The sequence below is a fragment of the Alosa pseudoharengus genome, unplaced genomic scaffold (genome assembly GCF_046254945.1).
Source record: "Alosa pseudoharengus isolate Yale_2024_CS ecotype anadromous, Long Island Sound unplaced genomic scaffold, YU_APseudo_1.1 YU_APseudo_1.1_scf_11, whole genome shotgun sequence".
In the NCBI taxonomy this organism is placed as follows: Eukaryota; Metazoa; Chordata; class Actinopteri; order Clupeiformes; family Clupeidae; genus Alosa; species Alosa pseudoharengus.
The window spans coordinates 36,574,522-36,601,320 of record NW_027468576.1 but is presented as its reverse complement, the minus strand read 5'-3'; the positions used below and the strand labels follow the sequence as shown (position 1 = coordinate 36,601,320).

At 45.5% G+C, this 26,799-nt stretch overlaps 2 protein-coding genes across 3 annotated transcripts in view; both read right to left on the bottom strand.

Annotated features, from left to right (window-relative positions):
• The window catches only part of kdm4b (lysine (K)-specific demethylase 4B), a 46,922-nt gene extending 40,025 nt beyond the window's left edge, over positions 1-6,897 (bottom strand). The window contains exon 1 of one of the 2 annotated variants that reach the window (XM_076279101.1): positions 6,732-6,897. The gene's annotated coding sequence lies outside the window, so the exon portion shown is untranslated. The remainder of the gene's footprint in view (positions 1-6,731) is intronic. The other variant, XM_076279100.1, reaches the window with a different exon arrangement.
• Positions 6,898-7,299: 402 nt separating this feature from the next.
• Positions 7,300-25,951, bottom strand: uhrf1 (ubiquitin-like with PHD and ring finger domains 1). The gene is made up of 17 exons (XM_076279099.1): positions 25,795-25,951; positions 24,267-24,429; positions 22,923-23,183; positions 22,356-22,510; positions 19,921-20,136; positions 17,850-17,965; positions 17,456-17,642; positions 16,956-17,079; positions 16,470-16,577; positions 14,481-14,585; positions 13,991-14,097; positions 13,284-13,446; positions 12,060-12,197; positions 11,363-11,486; positions 9,640-9,797; positions 9,282-9,380; positions 7,300-9,034 (listed from the first exon to the last, which is right to left on the bottom strand). The coding sequence occupies exons 2-17, from the start codon at positions 24,417-24,419 to the stop codon at positions 8,888-8,890; spliced, it is 2,361 nt and encodes a 786-aa protein (XP_076135214.1). The 5' UTR covers positions 24,420-24,429; positions 25,795-25,951; the 3' UTR covers positions 7,300-8,887.
• Between the last annotated feature and the right edge of the window lie 848 nt (positions 25,952-26,799).

The following is a 26,799-nucleotide window of genomic DNA, read 5'->3' as shown; positions in this document are numbered from 1 at the left end:
AAGTAAGTGGCTACATACCCAATCTCTCGGTGCAGCTATCACAAGAGTTACACGAGTCAGACTACGTGCCTACGTTACATTTACGTCCGCTGAGCCTGCGCAGAAAGCCTCGTCGACCAACAGGAAACGCTTGAAATTTGCTTCCCGCCTCGATTGACGTCTACGTGATGACTCTGTCCATATCTTCTGCCGTCTATGGGTGTACCAGTGTTTCCCCTACATTGACTTATTTGTGGCGGCCCACCACAATATCAACATTGACCACCACAGAATGATTTTCCATATTGTACTATTTAAATGGGATGAATACCTTTCATTGTAGAGCTATGTGCACCTTCGCACAGTCTCTCCTTGTCTCTCTGCCTCTCTACGGGCATGCATGTTTAAAAAAAACATTGTTGGCATCATAACCACGCTAAACAGATTTGTTCAAAACTACCACCACAAATAGAATTCAATTCTATGGGAAAAACTGTGTACTCACTAAACTTAGCTAATCCCAATTGCCTGCCTGATCCTGAGCTGATAACAGAATGGGTAGAGGACGTTAGCAAGTGGCCAGAGATTCATTGGCCCGCCATATACGGCTATTTGGTTGACAAGCCCAGTGTGTATAGACGCGAAAAAGTAATACAAGTGTCAGGTGTCTTCCTTGATCTGTGTTTCGTGGAATTACACTCAACACCTCCAGAAGGCTCAACAGCGGTGTCTGGTGTCCCAGGCTCACCCTCCCCCGCCCCACAATCGTGATGGGTCTTTTCTACCAACTAAGACCAACAAATTCTTTGTCATTCCTCTTTGTTGCTGCGGCCATTCATGATCCAATTAACCAGACAGAACACAAACACTTAATGAGGAAAACATCAAATACCTACCAACTAATACCAGCAACATTTTCTGTCACTCCTCTTTGTTGCTGTAGCCGTTTATGATCTAATCAGCAACATAAACAAACAAACCGCAAGCCCTTGATGTGGGCACCCTCAAATACATAGAATAGTACAGTGTGTGTCAAGTTTATTTGTTAAGTTCCTTCAGTTTTTTTTGTCCATTTTGTTTTTCCTTACCAAAGATTTATAGTACCATAATCACCATTCAACCATTGCTGCTACCCACTGCAAAGAGGTAGGCTCTATTTGTAACCAACCGTTATGCTAAAAATGCACTTTAATATCATTTTTGGGCAACTTTGCCCTCTAAAAGCCATAGCTCATTACAACTTATTTGGGAGGTAGTGGTCAGTTCAGAAGTCTATCTAATGCATTTCTGGTGAACATAAATTTCACAATCTCACAAATGGCTTAAACTAAAAATATGGAAGTTTGATATGATTCATTTGGCTACATTATTTGGATGCATGCCAAATTTGTGAAACTGAAACTGACATTTCAATATCTTAGGAAGCACTGAAAATGAGAAGTTTGATGGTAATATTTGTCCACATTGCACCTTTCTTAAAGGAACACGCGAACATTTTGGGGAATGAACTTCTTTACCGTTTCCACCAGAGTTACAGGAGATGATGCATATCCTCGTCTCTGTGCATGCAGTAATTCAACCTGACGCACACACCACGTTAGCCTAGCTTAGCACAGCTCATTGAAGTGGGCAGAACCAACCAGCCCATCTCCGAAAAATGACAAAAAAACTCCAACATTCTTCCATTCAAAAGTTTGAGAGAAAAGATAGGCCACAAATAGGCCAGAAACAAGGAACTCTTTCTGAAACATGTCGATCTCTTCTTGAGAAATGAGGCTCCTCCATGTGAGAAACTGAAGAGCTCATACAACACTCGCTCTGGGTGCCATTCCCTTCACAAAGGAGCGTAAACTGGCTAGAACCAGATTAGAAAGAAGCGTGGAAGGCCCAAGTGCACAACGGAGCAAGTAAACAAATACATTAACATGTCTGTAGTTTGAGAAACAGACACCTCACAGGTCCTCAACTGGCAGCTTTACCTGTAAAACACCAGAGTCATCAACTGGATGACTTCTAGATAGAATTGCAAAGCAAAAGTCATATCTCAGACTGGCCGATAAAAAGAAAAGATTAAGATGGGCAAAGGAACACTGACAAGAAGAAGACAGGAAAACGTGATATGTTTGTATCAAGTCAAAGGTGTTAAGATCACAGAGAAAAGCATTTCTGAGACGCAGACCAAATGCTGGAGGGGAGACTCCACCTGTGTCGAGTCAAGTCACCGAGACACCGTTCTTAGAAATCTTGGGAACCTGGCACACCAAAAGCAAACCAAAAGTAACAAGCCTAGGTGTCATCTTACAGAGTTAAGCTTCAAGCCCCATATCAGTAGTTACCTAGACAGCTTATTTTCACCTGAGAAACATTGCCAAAGTGCAGCCCTTTTTAACTCAACAAGATGCTGAAAACTAATCCATGCCTTTATCACTAGTAGGTTAGACTACTGCAATTAACTTTTTATTGGTTTCCCATATAAAGAAATTGGAACTCATACAGAACTGTGCTGCTAGACTTTTAACTAGGACCAAGAAGAGAGAACACCTCACCCCTGTGTTAGCGGAACTGCACTGGCTCCCTGGCTCCTATAAAATTGATTTTAAGGTTATGTTAATTACTTACAAAGCTCTCAATGGCATAGCACCTTCATATATCTCTGAGCTTTTAATATCTTATCAACCACAAAGGAAACTTAGATCTTCCAATGTTCCAATGTTCCTTAGATCTTACAATGATCTTCCAATCTTTTAATTGTACCCAAAGTGCTCCACAAGCAAAGTGGAGAAGCTGCTTTTATCCATTATGCCCCAAAGCTATGGAACACCCTGCCTCTGTACATCAAACAGGCGAGTTCAGTGAATATCTTTTAAAAAAGACCTCAAAACATGAGAGCTTTTAGTTAACTAATTTTATCTGTTAGACTACTTTTTCAGATTATTCTACATTCGACTGCTGCCATTAGAGCTGCAGCCAGCCAGAAGCAGATGGGCTCCTCCTATTAAGTCTGGTTCTGCTCAAGGTTTCTTCCGGGAATATGGGAGTTTTTCCTTGCCACTGTTGACAAATGGCATGCTTGTAGGGGTTAAACGTCTATACAGTACATTCATATAAGCACAACAAATACTAAAAACATGTCATAAGGACATGACAAAAGTATTTCTGATATTGCTTGGTATGTTAATATGTTGTTGATCGGATCATAAACGGCCACAGCAATGAAGGAACAAAGAGGAATGACTGAAGAACTTGTAGGAAATCTGGTGGGGGAGTGTGACAGTCTGAGGGTACTTTAGTGGTGAAGAAGTGGGAATTTTGTACAGGATAAAAGGAATCTTGAAAAAGGAAGGTTATCACTCCAGTTTGTAACTCTATACCACACCCTGCGTCAGTCTGTGTAGGGTGCTTGATTGGAGCCAATTTCATCCAAAAAGAGTACTGTGACCAAAAAGCACATCTCTGATGAACCAAAAAGGGAAGACACAGCCTGCTGGTATTCTCACACCATCAACAGTGTTTATTTTCTGGTTTTAGAACAGATAGCAAGTGCTGAGTTTGGTACACTGCGTTCACATTATCAAAATTAACTGAACCAACGGTCCAAACAAACTTGGGTCCGGACGAAAGGGTCAAGTGTGAATATGCCCATACTGTAAGCCTACTTACTACTTCTTGTCTCGTGAAGAAGCTATTCACCCAATTCCAAAAAAAAAAAAAAAAAAGATCACACATAATGTGTTACACTGTTTGTTCATATGATACAGGTGATCGGTCATATCCAATTATCTAGGTATCTTAACTTGCAATCATGACAAACCACTTCACAGAAAACCTTTAGCAAATCCCTATGATGCGCAGTTCCTAACCTATTCCAAGAGTTGCCGGCTATGTTCCCAATGCTTGCAACCTAGCAGTGGTGATCTACTGCAGATCACAAATAAAACACAATACATAACAATAATTTGCATTCACTGTGTCTTGTATGGCTTTTAAGATTATAATCACTGAAAACCAGGGGGGTATTCCAAGTTTGTGGTTTAGTGATAAACCTGGGTTAGTTAACTCAGAGTAAGTTAAACCTCCTACAACAAGAGACCTATGGTATTGTTTTGTTAGGAGAATGAAGCCATTCAGCTCTTCTATTAGGAGGTTCACCACCTACTCTGAGTTACCTAACCCAGGTTTGTCACTAAACCACGTACTTGGAATACCCCCCAGATGTGTCTTGGGACATGTTATCTTTAATTGTTTCTTAATTCAATTTACCTATTGATAAACAACAAAAAACACCCTGCGCCATAGCAACAGGCTTCACCTAGGGGCAGCGTGTTCTGCAGGTATGAGGTCTCTATATTCTCTGAGCATTTCCTAGCAAGTCCCTCGAGGCAAACCACAAGGCATTACTGGATGGAAACACCACAGTCACACACACGCCAACAAGCTCGCAACACAACACAACACAAACAAACCACCAATGCAGCAGCAATTGGTAGGTCATGTGGGTTAGCTCATTTCCCTTCCGTCACAGACAAAACCAAGGTAGCAGAGGAGTCCCAAGTTAAGGTGCACAGGGCCATGTGTGGAGTGGCCCTCTGTATAGAACAGTAGAGGACTGTACTGGTTAACTATAGGCACATGGCATTGTACTGGTTAACTATAGGCACATGGTTGACACATGGCCATCCTCTGTCTTATGAGACTGCAATGCAGCTAGCTAAGCTCTCATCCCAATCAAGGTTATGGTTATGGATTTGGTAGACGCGTTTGTCCAAAGCGACACATAAATACAAAACAACATCATATTTAAAATTGAACAGGGAACAGATTAGAATGTTGGTCAAATATAATAAGGAGAATAGTAATAATAAACAACAATATCAATAGCCTAATAAAAATAAGCAATGAAAATGAGGGGAAAGGCAATAATGTCCATTCAATCAATAATATAAAAAACAGTGTTTCCCATACATTGACTTATTTTTGGCAGCCCACCACAATATCAACATTGACCACCACACAATGATTTTCCAGGTTGTACTAAATTATGCTTAAATTTGGTTAGCATCATAACCACGCTGCGCTAATTTGTTAAAAACTATTTCATTCAAGTTAATTCTGCAAACCTACCACCACAAATATAATTCAATTCTGTGTGAAAAAAATGACATGGTAAGACTACATTAAGGAGAATATCAATAAAAAACAATAATGTCAAATTAATTAACAGCCTAAAGAAAATAAAACAATATTATACAAACCAAACCATAACACATAAGCACTTAAATAGGAATGTCTTTAGACCCCTCTTACTTTTACTCTGATAAAACTGGTCCTAGAGGAACCGGCTTAGCAGGGGTTTCAGGCAATAGACCTGACATCTCCTACCAAACCTTTCTGCCCACAGGCGTTTGATTTTCAACATTTCCACAGCTGACACATAGATTATGTTTCTGTCTAAACCAAGCACAACAATTGGAAGTCCAGCGTTTACCTGCTACTGTGCCTACAATTGTGCCAAAAACTAGAGAATAAAAGAGCTCAGAAGCAATCAGATCAACCAATTTATCAAACGAGCCAGTCTACCAAACGCTTTCCTTCTTTCACGTTCAAGCAAGTTTCGTCTGCCATTTGTGTAGTTCAGCAGACGAATGTTTGGAAACAGCACTTGAGTGAATAACAAAGACAGCTGGGGGTGGGGGGTGTCCAAGGGTTCAAGTCCTTTCTGTTTTGCGCACACTATTTTGCCATTCAGTAAATGTTTACATTATATAGCGTATGTTTCTTCTAGTTTATAATTCCAACAAGTTCGACACATTCCTCACATGTATGCTTTTGATCGAACCAGCAGGGGTGGACTATTGCTATAAAGGGGGCGGTATTTTTAGCAAGTTAGCTATCCACTACCTGACCTAAGCCCACTACTAAATTCTTTGGTGTTGGTGAGCAAATCCCAAGTTAAGGCCCGTTTACTTATTCGTGTAAACCACCGACACATGAGACACAAACAGGGTGTAATTTATTTCAATGCCACAAAGTTGGAAACGGTATTGCATTAATTTGCTATTCAACTATTTATCAAGAGTGTAACCAACAGATTGCAAACCGTGTGCAGTTGGGTAAGTTAGCAGCTATCAGTTAGCCTCCTGACGCTTTTGTGCGTGACGTCGCCGTAACGCAACACTTCTTGCTAGCCCCATAGAACCAACCCATAATAGAATGCTACTAGCTTGCTATGATGGCTAGCTATTCCAACAACACAGAAACTCTATCGATGGTTACACCGCACATTAAATAATTTGAACGGTTATTCACTAGGGTAATACACAGTTGCAGTCGACGGAGACGTTGGGAAGCCTTTAATTATACACAGATGAATCGAGCTTGCTTGATTACTAGCTAACACGGTAACGTTATGGTGACCAATATTTCAATGAGCTCTGCATTGCCCATGGTCGAATCAAATCAGCTGGTTTGTAGAATATTCCCAACGCAAAATAATTGTAAATAAACGATAAACACGCACTTTACTGAAACCGCTGTTCTGTGCCTACTGAGGCCGATGATAATTAATCATGTGCATGATTTGACAGCATCGTATCCAAACTAGCTAGCCTCCTACCCCTTTCCTTCCATTTGAAAAAGTCAACAAAATATCCGTCGACAACCGACGTGCAATGGTGGCTTTGGCTGAAAGAATTTCACATGTTCGCATAAAACACGAAAGGTAATAATGCAATGCACGCATAACAGTGCCTTACCTCCGGCTGCCAATCTAGCTTCTGTTTTTATTCCTCGTATCAGATTTAAATCCACGAAATTCACAACATCGATTATCTTCCACGGCAAAGAGGAACTGGGCCTCACGCCTACCCCGGAATTTACTACCACGATTGGCTGAGCTAGACCAAGCAGTCACTCGTGGTAAACCAGTTAAAACGGTCGTTGGCTGCTTTCGCAAACAGATGTAACTCTGCACCAATTACATTAGCTCAAAATGATAGCTAGTAGTTACGGAGCACACGTACCAGACCTCCGTCTTCTACTTCTTCCGGTATTTTAAATGGTGGCTACTAAAAATGTGTTTCACAAATTGACCTACTGCAGCTAGGAGCTTGCTATTCTTCAAATGTCAGAATTGAGATAATCATAAACCCCTTTTGTCTTAGTTAAAAATCCCCACACGTCAATAATTAATATCTGCGGCATTCAGCACTACGACCTGACAGGATGTCAATGCGTCTGATTGATAAAATCCTTCACATTAATAATTCGCTGCTTTGATCAAGCATTAGGTGATATTAATGAAAGAAAACACAGTGAAGCATGTTTCATTTTTAGAAAAAAGGTCAATAAGAATTTATTGAAAATCTGCACTTAAAACGTGTCCAAGAGACCGCTATAAGCCTACATCTAGAGAGGGGAAAAACAACAGGACAAGTGCTAAAATATAAACAATTTCAGAATATACATTTCCAGTCTATAAAATATTAATAGAAACCGCTGAGGTAAAATCTAGAGGAAACAGCTGAAGCCTCAAGCAATTATAAAAATGGAAACGGAATCAAAATTAACTGGATTTTAATTAAAGAAAATTACTCTTTGCTTTCTCAGCTAAGACTGGGAGGGTAACGGGGAAAGTGTGTGGACCAAGACACATCTGGTCATCTCACAGGTTCAGCTTAAAATCATTTCTATGGGAACGGTGTTAAGGCAAAGTGGGATCTTTGGGTGTTCTCAATCTTCCAATCATATGGCAACTATATTTGGATTAAACGCTACAACAAACCAAAGATATGAGGGAATATTACTTGGCTACATTTACAAACTGGCGATTACATCCATCACATCAAAAAGCAAGTAGGTATGACGGATTTATATACCGCGCCAATAGCGTATAAAAGGAAAGTGTATGATAGTAACTTAGAGGAATGTTAAAGCTAAACATCAAATCAACAGGGTGGGGAGGGCAATTAAGTTTGCGGAGTGGAGGGGCGGCTTGTGTTTCCTACTATAACGGGCTCACGGTTAACTCTGGGACACGAGGTCCAGGTAAGCACAGCATTGTCAATACAGCATGGTGAATCGGACCTCCCTTACTCATACACGCACAGACAGGAACGCACACACACACACACACACAGGCACAGGCACACACACATACAGGCGCACACACACGCACACGCACAGGCACAGGCACAGGCACACACAGGCACGCACACACACACACACACACGAGAAAGGGGCTGTGCCTACCTTAGAGCTGTGTGTACATTTATTTCGACCCAAAGCCAGAATAGCTACTGAAATGGCAAACTCATCTAATCTGCTTCAAAGTGGACTGGGGCAAACGGGATTCAACTCGGGTCAGCTGCTTTCTACAAATTTCATACAACTGGGCACACCCTGAGTGTGTGTGTGAGTGTGTGTGTGTGTGTGTGTGTGTGTGTGTGTGTGTGACTGTACAGCATTCTAGACATTTAAGGGCAGCAGTGATGTGGACTGCTGACACTAAGGACCTGATTTCCTACACAAAACATCAGCCATTTATAAAACACATTAAATCTCAGTCCATGGTCACCGGTGTGTGTGTGTGTAGGTAGGGGGGTATGTTCCAGGCATGAGAGCTAGCGCTTCACCCTGTGGCTGTCAGGCTCTACTGAACATGACTGGCTAAATGAAGGCAGTGCGAGGTGTGTGTGTGTGTGTGTGTGTGTGGGGCTCTACTGAACATGACTGGCTAAATGAAGGCAGCGGAGACACAAACTGATTGCATTTCATTGGCTCCTGCTCCCAGATTTAAAAGTCATTACATTTTAAATACATCAGAGGAACAGAGGTGGCGTTGCGATGAGTGACTGAGATCGGCGGTCGCCCTCAGAGTTCGTGTTGCGGTGCCGGTGCGGCGGGGCGGGCATCATCGGCCACTGCTGTACCCGGGGAACAGCTGGGTCAGAACGGCCTGGAGGGACTTGTTGACGCTCATCGGGTGGTTCTTGCCCAGGTCGTGTCGGCACGCTGGGCACGTGTACACTTCGGCCTTAAAGGACCTCTGGAGGCATTCCTACACACCAGGAGGGGGAGGGGGGGGGCAGGATAGTTACATAAATGCAAAGGGTATAGGTTACAACAGCTGCTTACGATTACACACACACACACACTCTCTAAAAACACTCCACTCTAAAGGGGTAGTGTCAAGACACACACACACAGTAAAACTGCTACAGTGTGTTTAATAGTGACACTACCTCACACACAGTCAACCCGCTCCACTCTGTGGGGCAGCGTTTTGGGAGGGGGGCGTGTCTTACCCTGCAGACATTATGTTGGCACTCTGTGGTGACTGGCTGGAAGACCACTTCCTGGCAGCAGATGCACAGGAACACCTCCTCCACCTTATTCAGGAATTTCTGCAGGGGGGGGGTGGCGGGAGAGGAGTAGTGACAGTCAAGACCACAAAGAACTACAACGCCCAGCATTCCACATCTCAGACGGTCGACAGCAAATGGAGTACACTACATAACCATCCAACTGATCAACGATAAAGAGAGAGATATATCTGTGTGTCTGTCACTGAGTGTGGGTGTGTGTGACAGTTTGTGAGTGTGTGTGTCAGTTTGTAAGTCTGTGTGTGCCCGTGTCTGTGTGACTGTCGGCGTGTCCACTCACCGGCCCCAGACTAAGGGACTGCACGGCCTCGTCCCAGAGCTTCTTGTTGAGCTCGTCCTGCTTGATGAGCGCCTTCTGCTCGCGGCTCAGCTTGTACGCCTCCACTTTCATCTTCTTAGATGGGCTCTTCGTTGGGGACGACTTCTCCTCTGCATCCACTGGACCACACACACACACAGCAAATTTAGCGCAACAAGTCAATGCACGCACGCACGCACGCACGCACACACGCACACACGCACACACGCACACACGCACACACGCACGCACGCACGCACACACGCACACACACACACACGCACGCACGCACGCACGCACGCACACACGCACACACGCACACACGCACACACGCACACACACACACACACAGAGAATTTGAGAATAAGCCTTAATATGTAAGCCTATATTATAGCCTACGTCCTCTGGCTATGTTTTTAAATGAACAGGCTCTACCGTTTGAAAAGTAAGCTATTAAACAACACGCATAGCCTATTCTGCATTTCAAATAAGCGCACGCTTAAAACGTCCAACAACGAACAAATGAGTGAGGTGGTTCAAACATGGCCAGGCCCAGGCAGACTAGCCTTAAAAGTTTTCAGAGGCCAGACGCGATGGATGATGATAAATTGGTAACGTCTGAAGCCTCAGATGTCCGGTCAACTCCACCACCACCAGATAAAAAGCAGAAGTGTCGGGCGTATCTGTCGGAATCAGTGACATTGGAAGTGGAGTTGCGGGGGGTGCGGCCGCTCCAAGACACTGTCATTCTCCGTGTACACTGGACATAAAGTGTTCTTTACCCAAAGCATACAGTAGGCCTATGCGTTCTCTGTCTATGATCATCTGCAGGGTTAGGGCCTCCTCGATGTGGCGATTACTGGTCCGCGGATAATTTCTGGCACAATTAAACGGTATCATTGAACCGCGGCCGAAAGAAAAAGAACCTAAACATTTCCCAGAATAGGAAACATTTATTAATGTATTGTTATCAAATAAAGAGGCATAGCATTAGGTGGTGTGGTGTAGTGGTGTGAGCGCTCATTCTTGTGTGTGCGCATCTGTGTAAGTTAAACAGTCACCACTGGAGATAACGTGGGTAGCAGCAACAAACAACGTAGCCTTTTTAAAACAACGAACAAATCGGACTCTTCTATACAGCCTGATTATACCATTCTTTAAGCTACATAGCCTGTCTCCAGTTTTCCTCAATTTGACTAATTAAGAAGGGATAATAGGATATTTGACCGGCATATCATCAAAATGTCCGGAAAAAAGAAACCTCTGCCGGTCACTTTGACCGGCACCATTTTTTTCTAGCGGAAACTCTGTTGCGGGTACAACGTGAACGCGGCTTAAAGCGGAAATGAAGCAGTCAAATGAAATAGATGATTATAGAACTAGTTAAATATTTAAATATACCATAAATACAATGTGAACCCGGCTTAATAGCTATCTGGGCAACATGAGCAAATCTGCCACACTCTGGTTGTACTGGTAATAACTTCTCTCAGCCATGCTGGCTCCCAGCCAGTCATCTTTGTGTATCAGTACAATACCATTGCTGTAGGTTGGCCGGTTATTCTGCTATTCTGTTAGTATACACCCCCCCCCCCCCCTGTTTCCCAAGACAACACAGCTGCTTCCAAATGATTCAGTTTGTCAGCAAACAGCCTTCTAAGGGCTCCCAAACTGCTACGTCTCTGCCCAAGCCCCGCCCACTCACTCTTCTGGGACTTCCTCTTCCTCTTGCCCTTGCTGGGAGTCTCTGGCTCCTCCTCCAGCTCCATGGCCTTATTCTCCTTCTCCTTCTCCTTGGCTGCAACCGCCTCCAGGTAGCCATCAGGGTACTACACACACAACATATCAGGATACTACACACGTGGGGTTGGTGTGCTTGAGTGTGGGAAATGTGTGAGGTGTGTTAGACGTGTGCAGGGCTTAAAGTCATTAAAAATGTCTGTGCCTGAAGTTATCAGACAATAATGAGGACGTCATATATACTGTAGTCTCATTGCCCATTTTCAAATCTTAAGCATACCAGTTCACGTCTGAATTCAGGCACGGTGCCTAAACACTTTAAAGCCCTGCGTGTGTGTGAGATGTGCAAGTGTAACGTGTGTGTGTGTGTGTGTGTGGTGAGGAACAGTAGAACTGCACTGGCATCAGGGCTCAACGTTAACTTTTAAAAGTGGTTGCCAGCTTTGCCAGCTTGGCAACCAGGCATAAGGTTTTGATTGCCAGAGCCAACCAAATCTGGTTGCCACTTGTAACAATTTGGTAGCCATTTGGTAGCCAGGCAACCATTAATGTTGAGCCCTGGCTGGTAGAGAGATGGGGCAGTGTGTGAGGAGGAGGTGCTGGCACTGAGATGGGGCAATGTGTGTGTGTGTGTGTGTGTGTGTCTGTGTGTGTGTTTTTACCTGCATGGTGAGGCCGAGCTTCTTGACGCGCTCCTTCCCATCTCTGGTCCAGGGGGCGGGCTCATCATCGTCCCGCTTCAGCAGGTAGCGCCACACCAGGAAGCCCGACTTGCCCTTCTCCGGCCAGTACTTCTGCACCTGGACAGGGACGGGACAGGAGAGACCACAGCACAGGTGAGCCACACGGGACAGCAGAGACCACAGATTACACAGGTAAGGTATGGAGGGCAGTTGAGAACTCTACCACAGCTTACACAGGTAAGGTATGGAGGGCAGTTGAGAACTCTACCACAGCTTACACAGGTAAGGTATGGAGGGCAGTTGAGAACTCTACCACAGCTTACACAGGTAAGGTATGGAGGGCAGTTGAGAACTCTACCACAGCTTACACAGGTAAGGTATGGAGGGCAGTAGGGGTGGGAAAAAGATTTGATTCTCTCTAGAATGATTACATCTCGATTCAGAGAAGTTAATAATCGCAATTTTGAAAAGGACATAATTTCGCCTGCTGCAGAGCGCTACAGAAAGACTATTTTATATAAGATCTTGAATTTCCCCTTGGGGATCAATAAAGTATCAATCTATCTAGAAAGCTCACACACGAGTGACAGCACATGTGCGAGTTGTTTATGTTTGAGCTGCAACAAAATGCCTGAACTTCGAGCTAGAACCAAGCCTGTTCGACCGGCACCGGCTTCCTTGAAAGCTACTGTAGTAGGCTATGGAATTTAGTTAATTTAGGACTACTGTGCCTACTGTTGGGTTTAATGACATTTCAGAAATAGGTAGACAACCTTTTACGTCTGGAGAGCTTCTTCTAGCTAGCTATTCCGTTAGCTCACGCCATGTCTGTCACTGGGTAGCACCAAAATAATAGAAATGAACATTGCAAATGACAAAACTCTATGATCCCAGAAAGATTTTCTTTGACTTAAGTTTTTGAACATTTATTTTATCTAATGACATAGAACACATAATGAATTGCATTTGTGAAAAAGAGCAGCCTTTGCAAATCCATCTGTTCATTTTGTTTAGTGATCAAAGATTTAAAAGAAAAAAAATGCATCAATCGTTTTAGAATTTAATCGACCTCTGAATCGAAATTGAATCGTGAGGTGCCAAGAGATTCCCACCCCTAGAGGGCAGTATTCTAAATTGTGGGACAGTAAATCAATCACAACACTAACTCTGCACAGCTGTGTGTGTGTGTGTGTGTCTCTTTACCTTGTAGATGCCGTCGTAGCGGTTGCCGTCTTCGGGGCTGAACTTGCTGTGCTTGCGGCCCTTGCAGCTGCGCACCACTCGCACCGGTTTGCCCGCCTTCCAGTCCTTCGCCTCCGCACCGTTCTTCTCATTCACCGGAGCGTTACAGTTCAGCGCCAACGCCCTGCTCACACAACACACACAGTCAGAGACCCTCGCCCAACACACTCACAGTTCACACTCCAAGCCCTGCTCACACACAGTCAAGAGACCCTCTACCAACACACTTACAGTTCAGCGCCAACGCCCTGCTCACACAACACACACAGTCAGAGACCCTCGCCCAACACACTCACAGTTCACACTCCAAGCCCTGCTCACACAACACACACAGTCAGAGACCCTCTACCAACACACTCACAGTTCACACTCCAAGCCCTGCTCACAGAACAGACACACACACAAACACACACACAGTCAGAGACCCTCACCCAACACACTCACAGTTCACACTCCAAGCCCTGCTCACACACAGTCAGAGACCCTCGCCCAACACACTCACAGTTCACACTCCAAGCCCTGCTCACAGAACAGACACACACACACAGTCAGAGACCCTCACCCAACACAAACACAGCTCCATGCCCTGCTCCAAATCCTGACCAGACAGACAGACACACACTTCTCACACTCTGGTCAAACTTTTAGCAGAGAACAAAAGCGCTCACCTGTTCATATTGGTCAATTTCTGGTCACATGACTGCTCAGCTGTTCTCTTATTCCCAGACAGATCCCGCCCCCCAGAGCCTGTGTACGTAAACTCATTTCCATCATCCTAGAGACAGAGAGAACGAGAGAGAGGAAGAGAGAGAGAGGAAGAACGAGAGAGAGAACGAGAGAGAGGAAGAGAGAGAGAGGAAGAGAGAGAGGAAGAGGAAGAGAGAGAGGAAGAGAGAGAGGAAGAGAGAGAGGAAGAGGGAGAGGAAGAGGAAGAGAGAGAGGAAGAGAGAGAGGAAGAGGGAGAGGAAGAGGAAGAGAGAGAGGAAGAGGGAGAGGAAGAGGGAGAGGAAGAGGAAGAGAGAGGAAGAGGGAGAGAGAGAGAGAGAGAGAGAGAGAGACACATGAGTAACAATGTGCTGGGCTAGCATAGCGGTCAGTACTGTGGCGGTCAGTACCATAGTGGTCAGTACTGTGGCAGTCAGTACCGGCAGCACCCACCTTGTCGTCCTCGTAGCCGCCGGCGAGCACCAGAGAGTAGGCGCCGTCGTTGCTCCTCCCGTGGATCCCGGCCACATGGGGTCTATGCACGCCTGACTCACTGACCTGGTAACAGAGACGCACGTCAGTCCCAACACAGATCACCGCGCACCACAGAGCACCACAGAGCACTCCCAAGGTTATCCTGGCTCAATTTATCCGTGATCCAATTGCACAAAAGCGGGATAGGGGGCAGCAGGATATGTTATGGTATAAGTTACCATGGCGATTTATTCTGTGGAGCTAGCCTGCTCCAGACCAGGCTAAATTCCAGAATCTATTTAATCTCATCCCTTATCTCAGTCAGAAGTCATCACAAACGGAAACCAATAATTATTCCACTGCCCTCTACACACTGTTATCACATATACCTAGACCCACTGTCATTATTTAAACGTTTGTGATCATTAATTAAAGGAACCCTACCGTAATATGTAAGAAATGTATTTCAATTAATCATAAAATGGCCCTAATATGTCACTAGACATTAAGAAATCATGTTCATTTCAAATACTTATATCACTTATATCACTGACAACAGTAGTCCGGCCAGGATATTGTCATTTAAAAAAAAAAAGTTGCAGTCCTAAACTGATGTTGATGTTGTGTTTTGTCATGTCATTCTGTGTTTTGGCCAGATGCGCCATCCTCCACCTATCTACTAATCACGAAGTCAGTAGTGTTTCGGCATCCGGGTTGGCAACCTCGAGTCAGGGGGGAGGGGGAGGGGATGCACCTCTCTACAGTAATTTGAAAGTGATTGCAGTACCAGTTTTGGCCACAATCTTACATATGGTTCCTTTGTAACTTTTACATACTCGCCATTCCCGACCTGTAATGCGACAATGTGACGTCACGGGAGTGCCTAACCATTTTGCGCGTGGTGGTCGCGGAACTAGTTGCAATATTCTCCTAAACAGAGGTGTCGCTGTTTGTTGCTGTTGTGAAAAGGCTATCGCTATCTACTTCACACCGTAGTAGAAGCAATGAAGCCGCTCTAGTTGCCATGGTGAATCAGTGAATCTGTGATGGGTGGCGGGGTCTATCTGAGGGAGTAGTGAACGCGCACTTATCCAGGATAGGTTTCACCTGGCTTGATGAATCCGTGTCTGCTCATCCTGGCTTGCTCGTTGTGCAGCCAATTAAGCCTGTACGCTCTTGTTTTGGATTCATTGAGCGCAGCTCGGTTACTTATCCCGGATGTCTTAATTCTGCTTTTGTGCAACAGGCCCCTGGACTCCTACCATTGTGTACACAGGACATCCACCACAGGGGGCTTCACAGCAGTGCTTTAACATAGCTCACCAGTAGGAAACCATACACAACTCTTCTGTTCCAGACTGTTCTAGTGAAGACCGACCACACCCACACCCACACACACACTACTGCCACATCTGATGCAGCTGTAACTCTGCTTTAACATTTAAACTTAGTGAGATGTTCACCTCTGTTTCTACTCATTACTGCAGCTAGCAGGCAGCTCTGATATTTGAACATTAGACACTAGTGTTGCACGGTGCACCGATACTACAAAAGTATCGCAATACCCTGAAATTAATAATGTCACGATGCCTAATTTTATTAGTATCGATACTTTTGAGAATGACCGTGTTCTTTTGAAGTAACATGTGTGTGCACAAGGCATGCTTCTACCACCTCCTCCCCTAACCTGTGGCTGTGTGTCTTTTCTCCTCACACACACGTAAGCGCAGCTGTCGTGCTATAAACAGCGAGAGATGGCTGCTAGTTCAAGTGATGCTATGGTCAAGTTGATTTGCTCACTCAAGTTTGTGTTGCTAACCTACCTAAGCTGTGGGATTTGAAATTTGATTCAAGTGTCGAAGAATTTTTGACTTGGTATCGGTATCGAAACATTAATTTTGGTATCGTGACAACACTGTGACGACACATTTCAGACACACACTGCTGACTACATCTGATGCTGCTTACCTGCACACGGAACTTCCACTGGGTTCCGACGGGCACCCCTGGCACTCGCCCGTAGTGGTTGGAGGGTACGATGGTACACTGCTTGGTGCGCCCCACACACGCCATGCCCTGTGGGTCAGAGTTCAAAGGTTAACCAGCAGATCACACTCGCCAGTGCCAAAGCAGCATTTCATAAACAGAGGCCAACCTAAGACTAACTTATGCTACCCATACATCAGAAGACTTTGACAAGACTTTTGAAAGATTGGAGTCAGTCAAGCTTTACTCAAAAGACTACAATCTTTCAAGAATCTCTCCCAAATCTGGTCAGTCCTCTGGTGTAAGGATTACCAACTCTGACAGAACAGACAAAACCATCTGCATGCAATCTGTTCTCATAGTCATCACTCTACACACAGATATGGCTCGTCCAGACCCCAGACCCCCCCCCCCCCCCCCACACACACACACACCATAATAACCCCTCAGCCCCGGGCGTAACGGTACCTTGCCCCAGTCCCTCTGGCTGGAGGAGTTAGCGGATGCCATCTTGGACTTCTTCTTGCTCTCCTTCAGTTTCTCTCCCGCCAACACCACCTCATTTACATCGTTCCTGCAGTCTGGGCAGTACCTGAGCCACACACACACACACAAATCACAAATCACTTTATTACTTCACTTATGATATTCCAAGGTATCTACATCCCATAATTGTGTCGCATATAACATGCAAAAACGTTCAAATCTCAGAAACAAATCCTCCTGACTTCTGTCTTGGATTCTATAACCCATTATTACATGGCACCATTCCATTGACCCCCCCCCCCCCCAATCACATTATTACTTCACTTATTATATTCCAAGGTATCTACATCCCATAATTGTGTCGCATATAACATGCAAAAACGTTCAAATCTCAGAAACAAATCCTCCTGACTTCTGTCTTGGATTCTATAAGCCATTATTACATGGCACCATTCCATTGACCCCCCCCCCCCCCCCCTCACCAGTCCTCGTCTTCAGGGATGCTCTCCAGCGGAGGGTTGAGGCAGTACGTGTGGAACGCCATGTCACACTCGTCACACAGCAGCTGCTTGTCCGGGTCCTGCTTCACGCCGCACACGTGGCAGTTACACCAGCGGCAGTTCTTGCTGGGGTTATCCTTACAGTGCTTACACTCCGGCCCGTTGGACCCTACACACACACACACACACACACACACACACACACACAGGTTGGACCAGGCAGAGTTTCCTACCCAGAATGTCTAGTGCTGGTCCATGCTACTGATGACCATATACCATCCCTTCCACTAGTAAACACATAAACAACTACCATCTCCCATTCTTCTGCACACACACCTAGTCTTACGTGGGCTCACACACACACACACGCACTTACTCTTGAGCGGGCTCTCAGATCCCGGTTCTGCTCCACCCTTGCTGCCCGCTTCCTCGATCTTGTAGATTTCCGTCACAAACATGATGCGGCAGTCGTTCAGCGAGTCCCCAGCTTCCCTAAACACACAGACAACAAAATCGCTACATGACACAGCATGCCTAATGGCACTGGCGCGCACACACACACACCAATTACACATCACAGAATCCCACACACACACACAAATCACTACACTGCACCGCATCCCTAACGGCACTGGTACACACACTCTAATCACACAGCACAGAATCCCTAAACACACACACACGAACGAACAAACAAACAAACCAAAACACTACATGACACAGCATTCCTAATGGCACTGGCGCGCACACACACACACACACACACACACACACACTGCACAGCATCTCTAAACACACCTTCACACAAACAAACAAATAAATCATTATGCGGCACAGCATTCCTAAACACACAGAAACAAATCACAACACAGCATTCCTAAACACACACACAGTGTAACTACACATCAAAGCATCCCTACACACACACACAAACAAATCACTACACGGCACAGCATCCCTACACACACACACACAGTAACTACACATCAAAGCATCCCTAAACACACACAGACAACAAATCACTCAGTGTCCCTAAACAGACACACACAACCATCACTCCACGTCTCAGCATCCCAGACACACTTCATTTATAAAGCATAGCTCTTCAGGGTTGGGGAGGGGTACGTTAGCCTTATCGGTTATTACCACAAGCCCAGAAAAATATCACTAATAGGCTATAATGGAAATAAGGAAACCAAGTGGAGTTAAATAACTTGTAAAACTTAAAGGAACCGTATGTAAGATTGTGGCCAAAACTGGTACTGCCATCACTTTCAAAATACTGTAGAGCGTATCCCCCCCCCCCCTCCACCCTGACTGGCAGAGCTGGCAACCCGGATGCCGAAACACTACTGACTTTGTGATTAGTAGATAGGTGGAGGATGGCACATCAGGCCAAAACACAACATGACATCAGTTGAGGGCTGCAACTTCATTTTTAAAATGACAATATCCTGGCCTTACTACTGTTGTCAGTGATACAAGTATTTGAAATAAACATGATTTCTTAATGTCTAGTGACATATCAGGGCCATTTTATGATTAATTGAAATACATTTCTTACATACGGTTCCTTTAAATAAGTCTTAAAAATTCTACTTATAACAGCACATACTGCAGAAGCATTACATTGTGATTAGGCCTACATGCTGTGGTATGGATAGCTGGATCGCGAATATATAACTTAGTCACGCTGGTCGGAATGTTTCGTTTCCCCACGTGTTTTCTAAGTTTGCAACTTCATAAGTAGGCTAACAGAGAGGCTTCTCCTCTAGGTCTCGGAAGATACGTTTCATAATCCATTGGGACTGATGGAGCAAACAATCAGTGTTAACGGTAGTGTGCGCATAATGTTATCCTCTTGCACTAGTAGAAGCTTATAGACAACCTGTAACATGTTATCCTCTTGCACTAGTAGAAGCTAATAGACAACCTGTAACATGCTGATTAAAAAAAAAATAATAATTTTTTTTTTTAATAAAAATGTGTACTAAATTTAGATTAGCCATCTTGCCATAAGTTCTCCGAGTAGTTTGGTCGCCTCGATTGACAGTGATCATAACAAACTAAGCAGAGAACGCGCTAGTTACAATTTCGGCGTGGTTCATGATGCTAGCGACTGCACAAGCAGACACACGCAACCCCAAACTGCTCGAGTGGCCTGTGCACAGAAGGGAGGAGCCTGTCAAGCGCAGGACTTAGAAGCAGCGTGAATCAGTACGCTGTAGGAGTTGAAATTCTATCCATTTCCAAAAACCCCGATTTCCTAACGGAATGTTTTTTTTTTCTCGATTATACTATTTTTGTGAGCCAACAATTAAGATCGAAATAAAAATTCAATTACTTGCACTGCCCTAACTCAAACACACACCCAAGCAGTAACTTAGAGTAGACCCCCGCCCCACTCAAGCAGTAACTTCAAGTAGATGCCACACACACACGCGTACCCGAGCAGTATCTTGGCGTAGATCTCCCTCTGTGTGCGCGTCTCCTTCTTCCTCTGGATCTGTGCGTCGTACCAGTAGCCGCGGTCCTTGGGCTCGTCAGGGTTGTAGTTGAGCATCACCACCATGCCCTCCTCCAGCTGGTGCCACTGGTAGACCGTCCGTGCCCGCGGCCGCACGTCCTTACCCGCCATCTCCACCACCCCGTAGTCTGGGTAGCTACAGCGGGCGCACACACACACACAGGGTTGAGCGAGACACAGGATAGAGTAGCACACAAACAGGATGAATGTGTGAGCACTGGGTGAACGAGTCAAGGGTGTGTGTGTGTGTGTGTGTGGGAAACACAGGAAAAAGAAACACGTCGCCTGCATGAGTCTCCCTACACACACACACACACACACACACACACACACACACACACACACGAAAAGGCCATTGTTGTGGTTACTGGAACGCACTATGATCCAGACCACACATATTACACACAGACTGCAATCAGCTGCAAACCAATTTTCCTGCAAACCATTTAAGTAAGGAAGTAAGAGCGCAATTATTATAAGTGCAACACAAAGCGATTTACACACAGAAAACCATTTTTTCCTCTATAAGGAGAAAAACAACGCTAATTGTCGAGGAGGTCCATACAGCGCTATAATGAGAAACAGAACTCGGTCAGACTGTACTAGGGCACGTGCGATAGACATCGTCTATGGCAGAGGCTTTCCCCTGGGGGGCGCCAGAGAGCCGCAGAGGTAGTCACAGGTTTACATAGCTATAGCTAAGGCAGGTAAACCCCCACAATATAAAAAAAAATAATAATAAATAGATTAAACGTTACTCCGTCTTCCAGCTAAAGATGTGTACAGTAATGATGGGAAAAGCAGCTGCTACCAAGCTCAAATGTGCTCCCAGAGTATAGGCAACACACACACACACAATCCTGAGGTACGGTCAGAATACCCCTCGGCCAATGCAGTGACCGGCCCCTGGACCTTCCCACTCAACATTTCAGCCTGCAATCTGCAGCACAAGGGGAAAGATGGCATCCTGCCAACGGTCACCAAACCCACACATAACCAACCGCCAGCACACTCATGTGCACGCACACACACAGATTCAACCATCCCCCCACTGCACAACACACCAGCCAACAACCAGCAAACAGACGCAGGCCCACCCAGATTCAACCAAGAACCAAAGCATGCATGCACACACACACACACCACACACAAAATTAATTTGCTGCCACCACACACAGACAGACAGACAATGAAGTTAACTGCCACCACAAAAACAGCCTGCCACCTGCCATGGCATCCCAAATGAAAACCTCGCGGTGTGTGTGTGTGTGTGTGTGTGTGTGTGTGTGTGAGAGCTTCTACGCCATGTTCAGCTGTGGCCCGTTCATTGTACCAGATAAACACTGTGCTCCGCATGCATTGCCAGCTGTCGTTTCCGTTATGCTATGGCGATACATGGAACACTCGTACCCTGCAGCCAATCAGAACCAGTACACGGCCCACGTCCGCTACAGTAGCACTGCACTGTTGCTGCCGCGTCGCAACCCTCACCTCTACGCAAGAAAAAAGCCAAGTGTGCAACTCTGGTTAAAACAGTTACTCATTTTCCAGCTCTACTCAAGTTTGTTTCTCTAGCACCAGATTGTGCTGCTGTGCCTGAACTTGGTGTGTAGTTTGTTTCTCCAGCACCAGATTATGCTGCTGTGCCTGAACTTGGTCATTATTCCTGCTGCCGCTTCCTCCACACCCACCTGCAATCAACGGCAAAGGCCAGCATGTGTGTTTCTCCAGCCATCTTCTGGGGCAAGTGCAGGATTACTCTTAATACCTGATGTGGTGACACTCATGTAGTGTGTGTGTGTGTGTGTGTGTGTGTGTGTGTGTGTCGAGTGAGAGGTGCAGTCTAAGTTCCACATGTAATGTGCTAACAGATGCCTACTCCTCATATGTGACATGGTAACGGACCTATGTGTGTGTGTTGCTTACTCCTTGTATGCAACATGGTAACGGATGTGTGTGTGTGTTTTGCTTACTCCTAGTATGTGACATGGTAACGGATGTGTGTGTGTGTGTGTTGCTTACTCCTAGTATGTGACATGGTAACGGATGTGTGTGTGTGTGTGTGTTGCTTACTCCTCGTATGTGACATGGTAACGGATGTGTGTGTGTGTGTTGCTTACTCCTCGTATGCGACATGGTAGCGGATGTGTGTGTGTGTGTGTTGCTTACTCCTCGTATGCGACATGGTAGCGGATGTGTGTGTGTGTTGCTTACTCCTCGTATGCGACATGGTAGCGGATGTGTGTGTGTGTGTGTTGCTTACTCCTCGTATGTGACATGGTAGCGGATGTGTGTGTGTTGCTTACTCCTCGTATGTGACATGGTAGCGGATGTGTGTGTGTGTGTGTTGCTTACTCCTCGTATGTGACATGGTAGCGGATCTCCTCCTCCGCCGCCTCAGTCTGTGCGTCTCCCTCGGCTGAGCTCTTGGTCGTCTTGGTGACGTTGACGACCTTCGCCTCAAACCAGGCTCCCATGTTCAGATCTCTGGCGTCCACAAATTCATTTATCTGTCGGAAAAACAAACAATTCTAAAGCAACTTCCCACTACGAACTGTCCACCACCTACAGAAATCTGAGACAAGTTCAATCTCAAAGCGTTTTGCTAAATTTACCTGACTGAACAACACGTTTGGTCAAAATGGTGTGCACTTGTACGCAACAGGCTCTGAGGTACGTTTTCTATTGTTTGGTGGGTGTGTCCGGTGTAATACTATCAGCAACGATGTGCATACAAATCCCACCGCATTAAAAAGGCAGTGAGCACACCGCCACCTGTGTCCAGGCGGAGGAACTACAGTGCAGTGCCTGATCCCAACTGCTCAGACTTGCTCAGTGTGTGTGTGTGTGTGTGTGTGTGTGTGTGTGTGTGTGTGTGTGTGTGAGAGAGACTCCAACCTAAGCGCTCTGACTCGTTCTGACCTTGTAGAAGCCGAAGCCTGGGTCGACCAGGTCCAGGGCGTCTGTCTGGGCGGAGCTTCCTGCGGCCTGTCCGTCCCCCTCGCCGTGTGTTGAGCACTTGTCCGACTCGCTCTGGGCGGAGCCACAGCCAGAGTCGGAGTCAGAGAGCTCCGCCTCCTTCTCCTTGGGCAGCGGTGCAGGGGGAGCGGTCTGCCGGACCAGCAGCTGGACGATGTCGTTAAGGCCCACGTTGTAGTCAAAGATGGTGTGTCCATCCTCCATCTGAAACGTACACACACACACACACACACACACACACACACACACACACACACACACACACGTTATAGTCAATAATTATGAGGACATTCTTCATCTGAAACACACACACACGAGGAGAGGGCGGCCCTGAGATTAAGACACATTTTCTCCTAAATCAGAAGCGGACGTCCGAAACATGTCGGGAACGTTCAATCTCAACAGGTTTTGCAACGTTTGCACATTATGTTAACTCGAAATGGCATAGCCTGGACAGGTGTGTGCATCCAGAGGCTTTTGCTCACACTTCTGACACACTTAAATAAACCTCAGATGACGCAGCAAAAGATTTACCTTTACAAATGCAAGACGGGAACGGAAGTGAAAAAACAAACAAACAAAAAAACAGAAAGAATGCCAAGAAGGGGCTTTCAGCTTTGTTTGCGTAACATAATACGAGACTGGCTTCCTGGGCATAACGTTTAGTCCCAGGCTAAACGAGAACCTAAAGGACGATGAAAAACAGCTTTACAGCAGGACTTGGCTTAATCTGGGTCCAGGAAACTGGCCCCCGTTACTCAATACATCACAGTCTATGCAGGTGGCTGTTCAAATACACGTTTTCCTACGTTCGGTCAGGGCTGATGACTGCCCTCGTCTTACACGCACAGCCCAGACACACACAGAAACAAGCCACTTACACCATGTGACCACCATACACAAGTGAACAGCGAGGACAGCCATCTACAGGCAGCATGCCTTTCATACAGCTAAATAGCTTGCTCTGGCATGAAAGTGTATCTCCATAAACCATGTCAGATGCACCTTCTCTCGCCCTCATGCACGCATGCACATACACACCCACGAGGGATCCTAAGCAGGAAGTATGAGCAAGGTTTATAGGTGGAAGGGCCAGGCATGTTTACCTCATGAGTCATGAGTATGGGTCTAGGAGTGCGTGGGTGTGTGTGTTTGTGAGGTTGAGAGTCTGGATCTGTGTGAGGTTGGGTCTGGGGGGAAGGGGGACGGGTGGGTGGGTGGGTGGGGGGGGGGGGGGGGTGAATGTGTGCGAATGTTCCACAGTGGAGGGCTCTGATTGGTCCATACCTGCTTGCCCCGGTAAAAGAGCCTTTGCCTCTCCGGCTCCACCTTGAAAAGTTCCATGATCTTGAGCCGCAGGTCATCCACCTTGGTGAGCTTGGACAGGGAGTCCACCCTGTGGGTCTCCTTTCCGTCCATGGTGCGCACCTGAATCCACATTGCAGCAGCCCTGCAGGAGGAAGCCGCGACACTCAATACTGTGTTCATACAGAACCTCAACACTAGGACAATAATAGCCTGGGGTGTCAGGTGTCATCTGAAGAGAAGGTTACTTAACAGTGAAAAGTTCTCAGAGACTGATCAAAGATCTCGTCAGTTATTGCTAACTCAGATACAAAATCCTTTTACAACGGCTGATTCTGCCTGCCACTTCAAACACATTTTAGGAGGCAATATACTCATTTAGGCTTCTCAGCTCCGCCCCGTGCTGGTTCTGTTGTCTTGAGACATGATGCGCCCCCTAGTGTTTGTCGGGCCCAAAAGTGATTCTAGACTCGAGGTCCAATGATCAAGCTTGTACTGTCAGTGTTCGGAGCCAAGTTACACCAATACATTTACGAAGTAAGTAAGTCTAATGTCCGAATGCGAACTAAATAACGAGCGATGGGCGCATAAGGCTAACGTAACTGAATGCCTTTGTTCAGAATGATTAACACCGAACAACGCCTTCCCTCATAGACTATCTATTAAGGTAACGTTACAGTTAATAATATCCCGTGATACTAATAAGGATCACCACAATAACAGTATAACAGCTAGATGATTTACATTTTAACCATAAGTCAATCAGACCTGTGGACACTCACTTAGGTTATCAAGCACTTGCAATGTGCCTTTCGGTTAACGTTAGACCGCGCTACTAGGCATTTGTTTCCTCTTTGCCGATTGGTTGGAAGGCTGGGCACTTTTGTTAGCGTTAGCTACCTAGCTACATCGACTCTACTAACTAATGTTACCCATTTGTACTGAATAGTTAGCTAGCCAGCTAGCTGATGGAGACCTGTCTGAAGTAACGTTAACACACTCTACCAACCCCTAACAAACTGAGCTAACGTTAATCCCTGAATGGCCATCTGCAGAAGGCTGCCCATGAGGACTTCTAGTCACCCAATGACAACTGGCTTCACCGTAAAACTAGCCAGCTGACTGTCTTTCACTACAAAGTAAAATGGCTTTCAATAAACGTTATTAAGTGTTAGCAAGCAAGGATTTTTAAAATAAGATTTGACTGCACTTATCCTTAACAGTTAGTCTTCTCGTGGTCTTTAAAACTAACTTAACGTTACACGTCGTACAAGCAACAAAACAAAGCTATATTCATTGCAACATATCGGTAATTTAGGAAATATTCAACGACAATCCCGTTGCAAAATAGTTCCTAATTTGGAAGAAGTGATCAAATTGCCGCTAAATTTGGTTACTGCCAGGGTAAATTCACTTGACGTTCGCTAGCTAACCTTAACTTGACAATCTCTTTGCACGGTTACCCAACTTCCACCAAATATAGACACAGATCAAAAAAACTCAAACTTACCTCTATTAACTTCCAAACACAAAAAGGGAATCGCGGCAAATGATCACCCAAAAACCTCCAAACTATTGTGAGGCTCTGAATTTAATAGCTGACCAAATTCTCTTCTCCAGGATGTCTACAGAAAGTTGAAAGCCGAATCAATAAGATTCTTCCACAACGTGTTTGTCCTCCTGGTCCAGACTTGCTGCTCTGCTATTGGTCCAGGGGACTACTGATCTGCTCTGTCATTGGCTTTCAGGTCTATCATTCACGTTTGAGGCCGGAGCTTAATCCCAGCGCGCGAAACTAGGGTCTCGTTGCAGGCATGCTTTCCTCTGTTTTTACGCGAGATTATGTAAATGACCCACGTCCAGCTGAAGACTTGAAAACAACATGCAAGTCAACTCCAAATAAACCATCTAGAGAACTTGAATTGGGCTGGTAGCGCCGACCTTATTGCAGTTTCCACACGCCCTTATGAATATGGCAATACATTTGGTTATCAGTGGACTTGGTGGAAACCGTGCTCATCTGTTGCCCAGTGGGCGCCGCTGCTTCGCGCAATTTGACTCAATAATCAGCCATTTGTGGCGCGTTACATTGTTGTGAGTCAGTCCGCTTCATCCAAATTTGGCGGGAGATCTCTGAAACGCCGAAATGAATAAGCTAATTCTTCTCTTCTCGGCACTAGACGCCACATCACTCAGCGCAGGTCCACCCTCACTGATTATGCCGTTTGCACATAATCTTCAGTGCCCCTTATGCTCTATAACGTATTAAATTAACGTACACAGTAGCCTAATTTCACTGATTCCAGTCAAAACCAAGTTGTTCACTCTTGATCAGGTTTAGTCTCTGTGTAAGAGTTAATTAATGTTGGGGGTTGTTCTGCCTGGGCGTTTTACAGTTCTGTTAAGCTACAGCCTTATTTAGGCCCCATGATTTAATTTATAAATTGTTGATTTTGGGGAAATAAACCCATATTTTTGTTAAGACCTCAATCCTGCGTCTACTTCTCGATCCCTC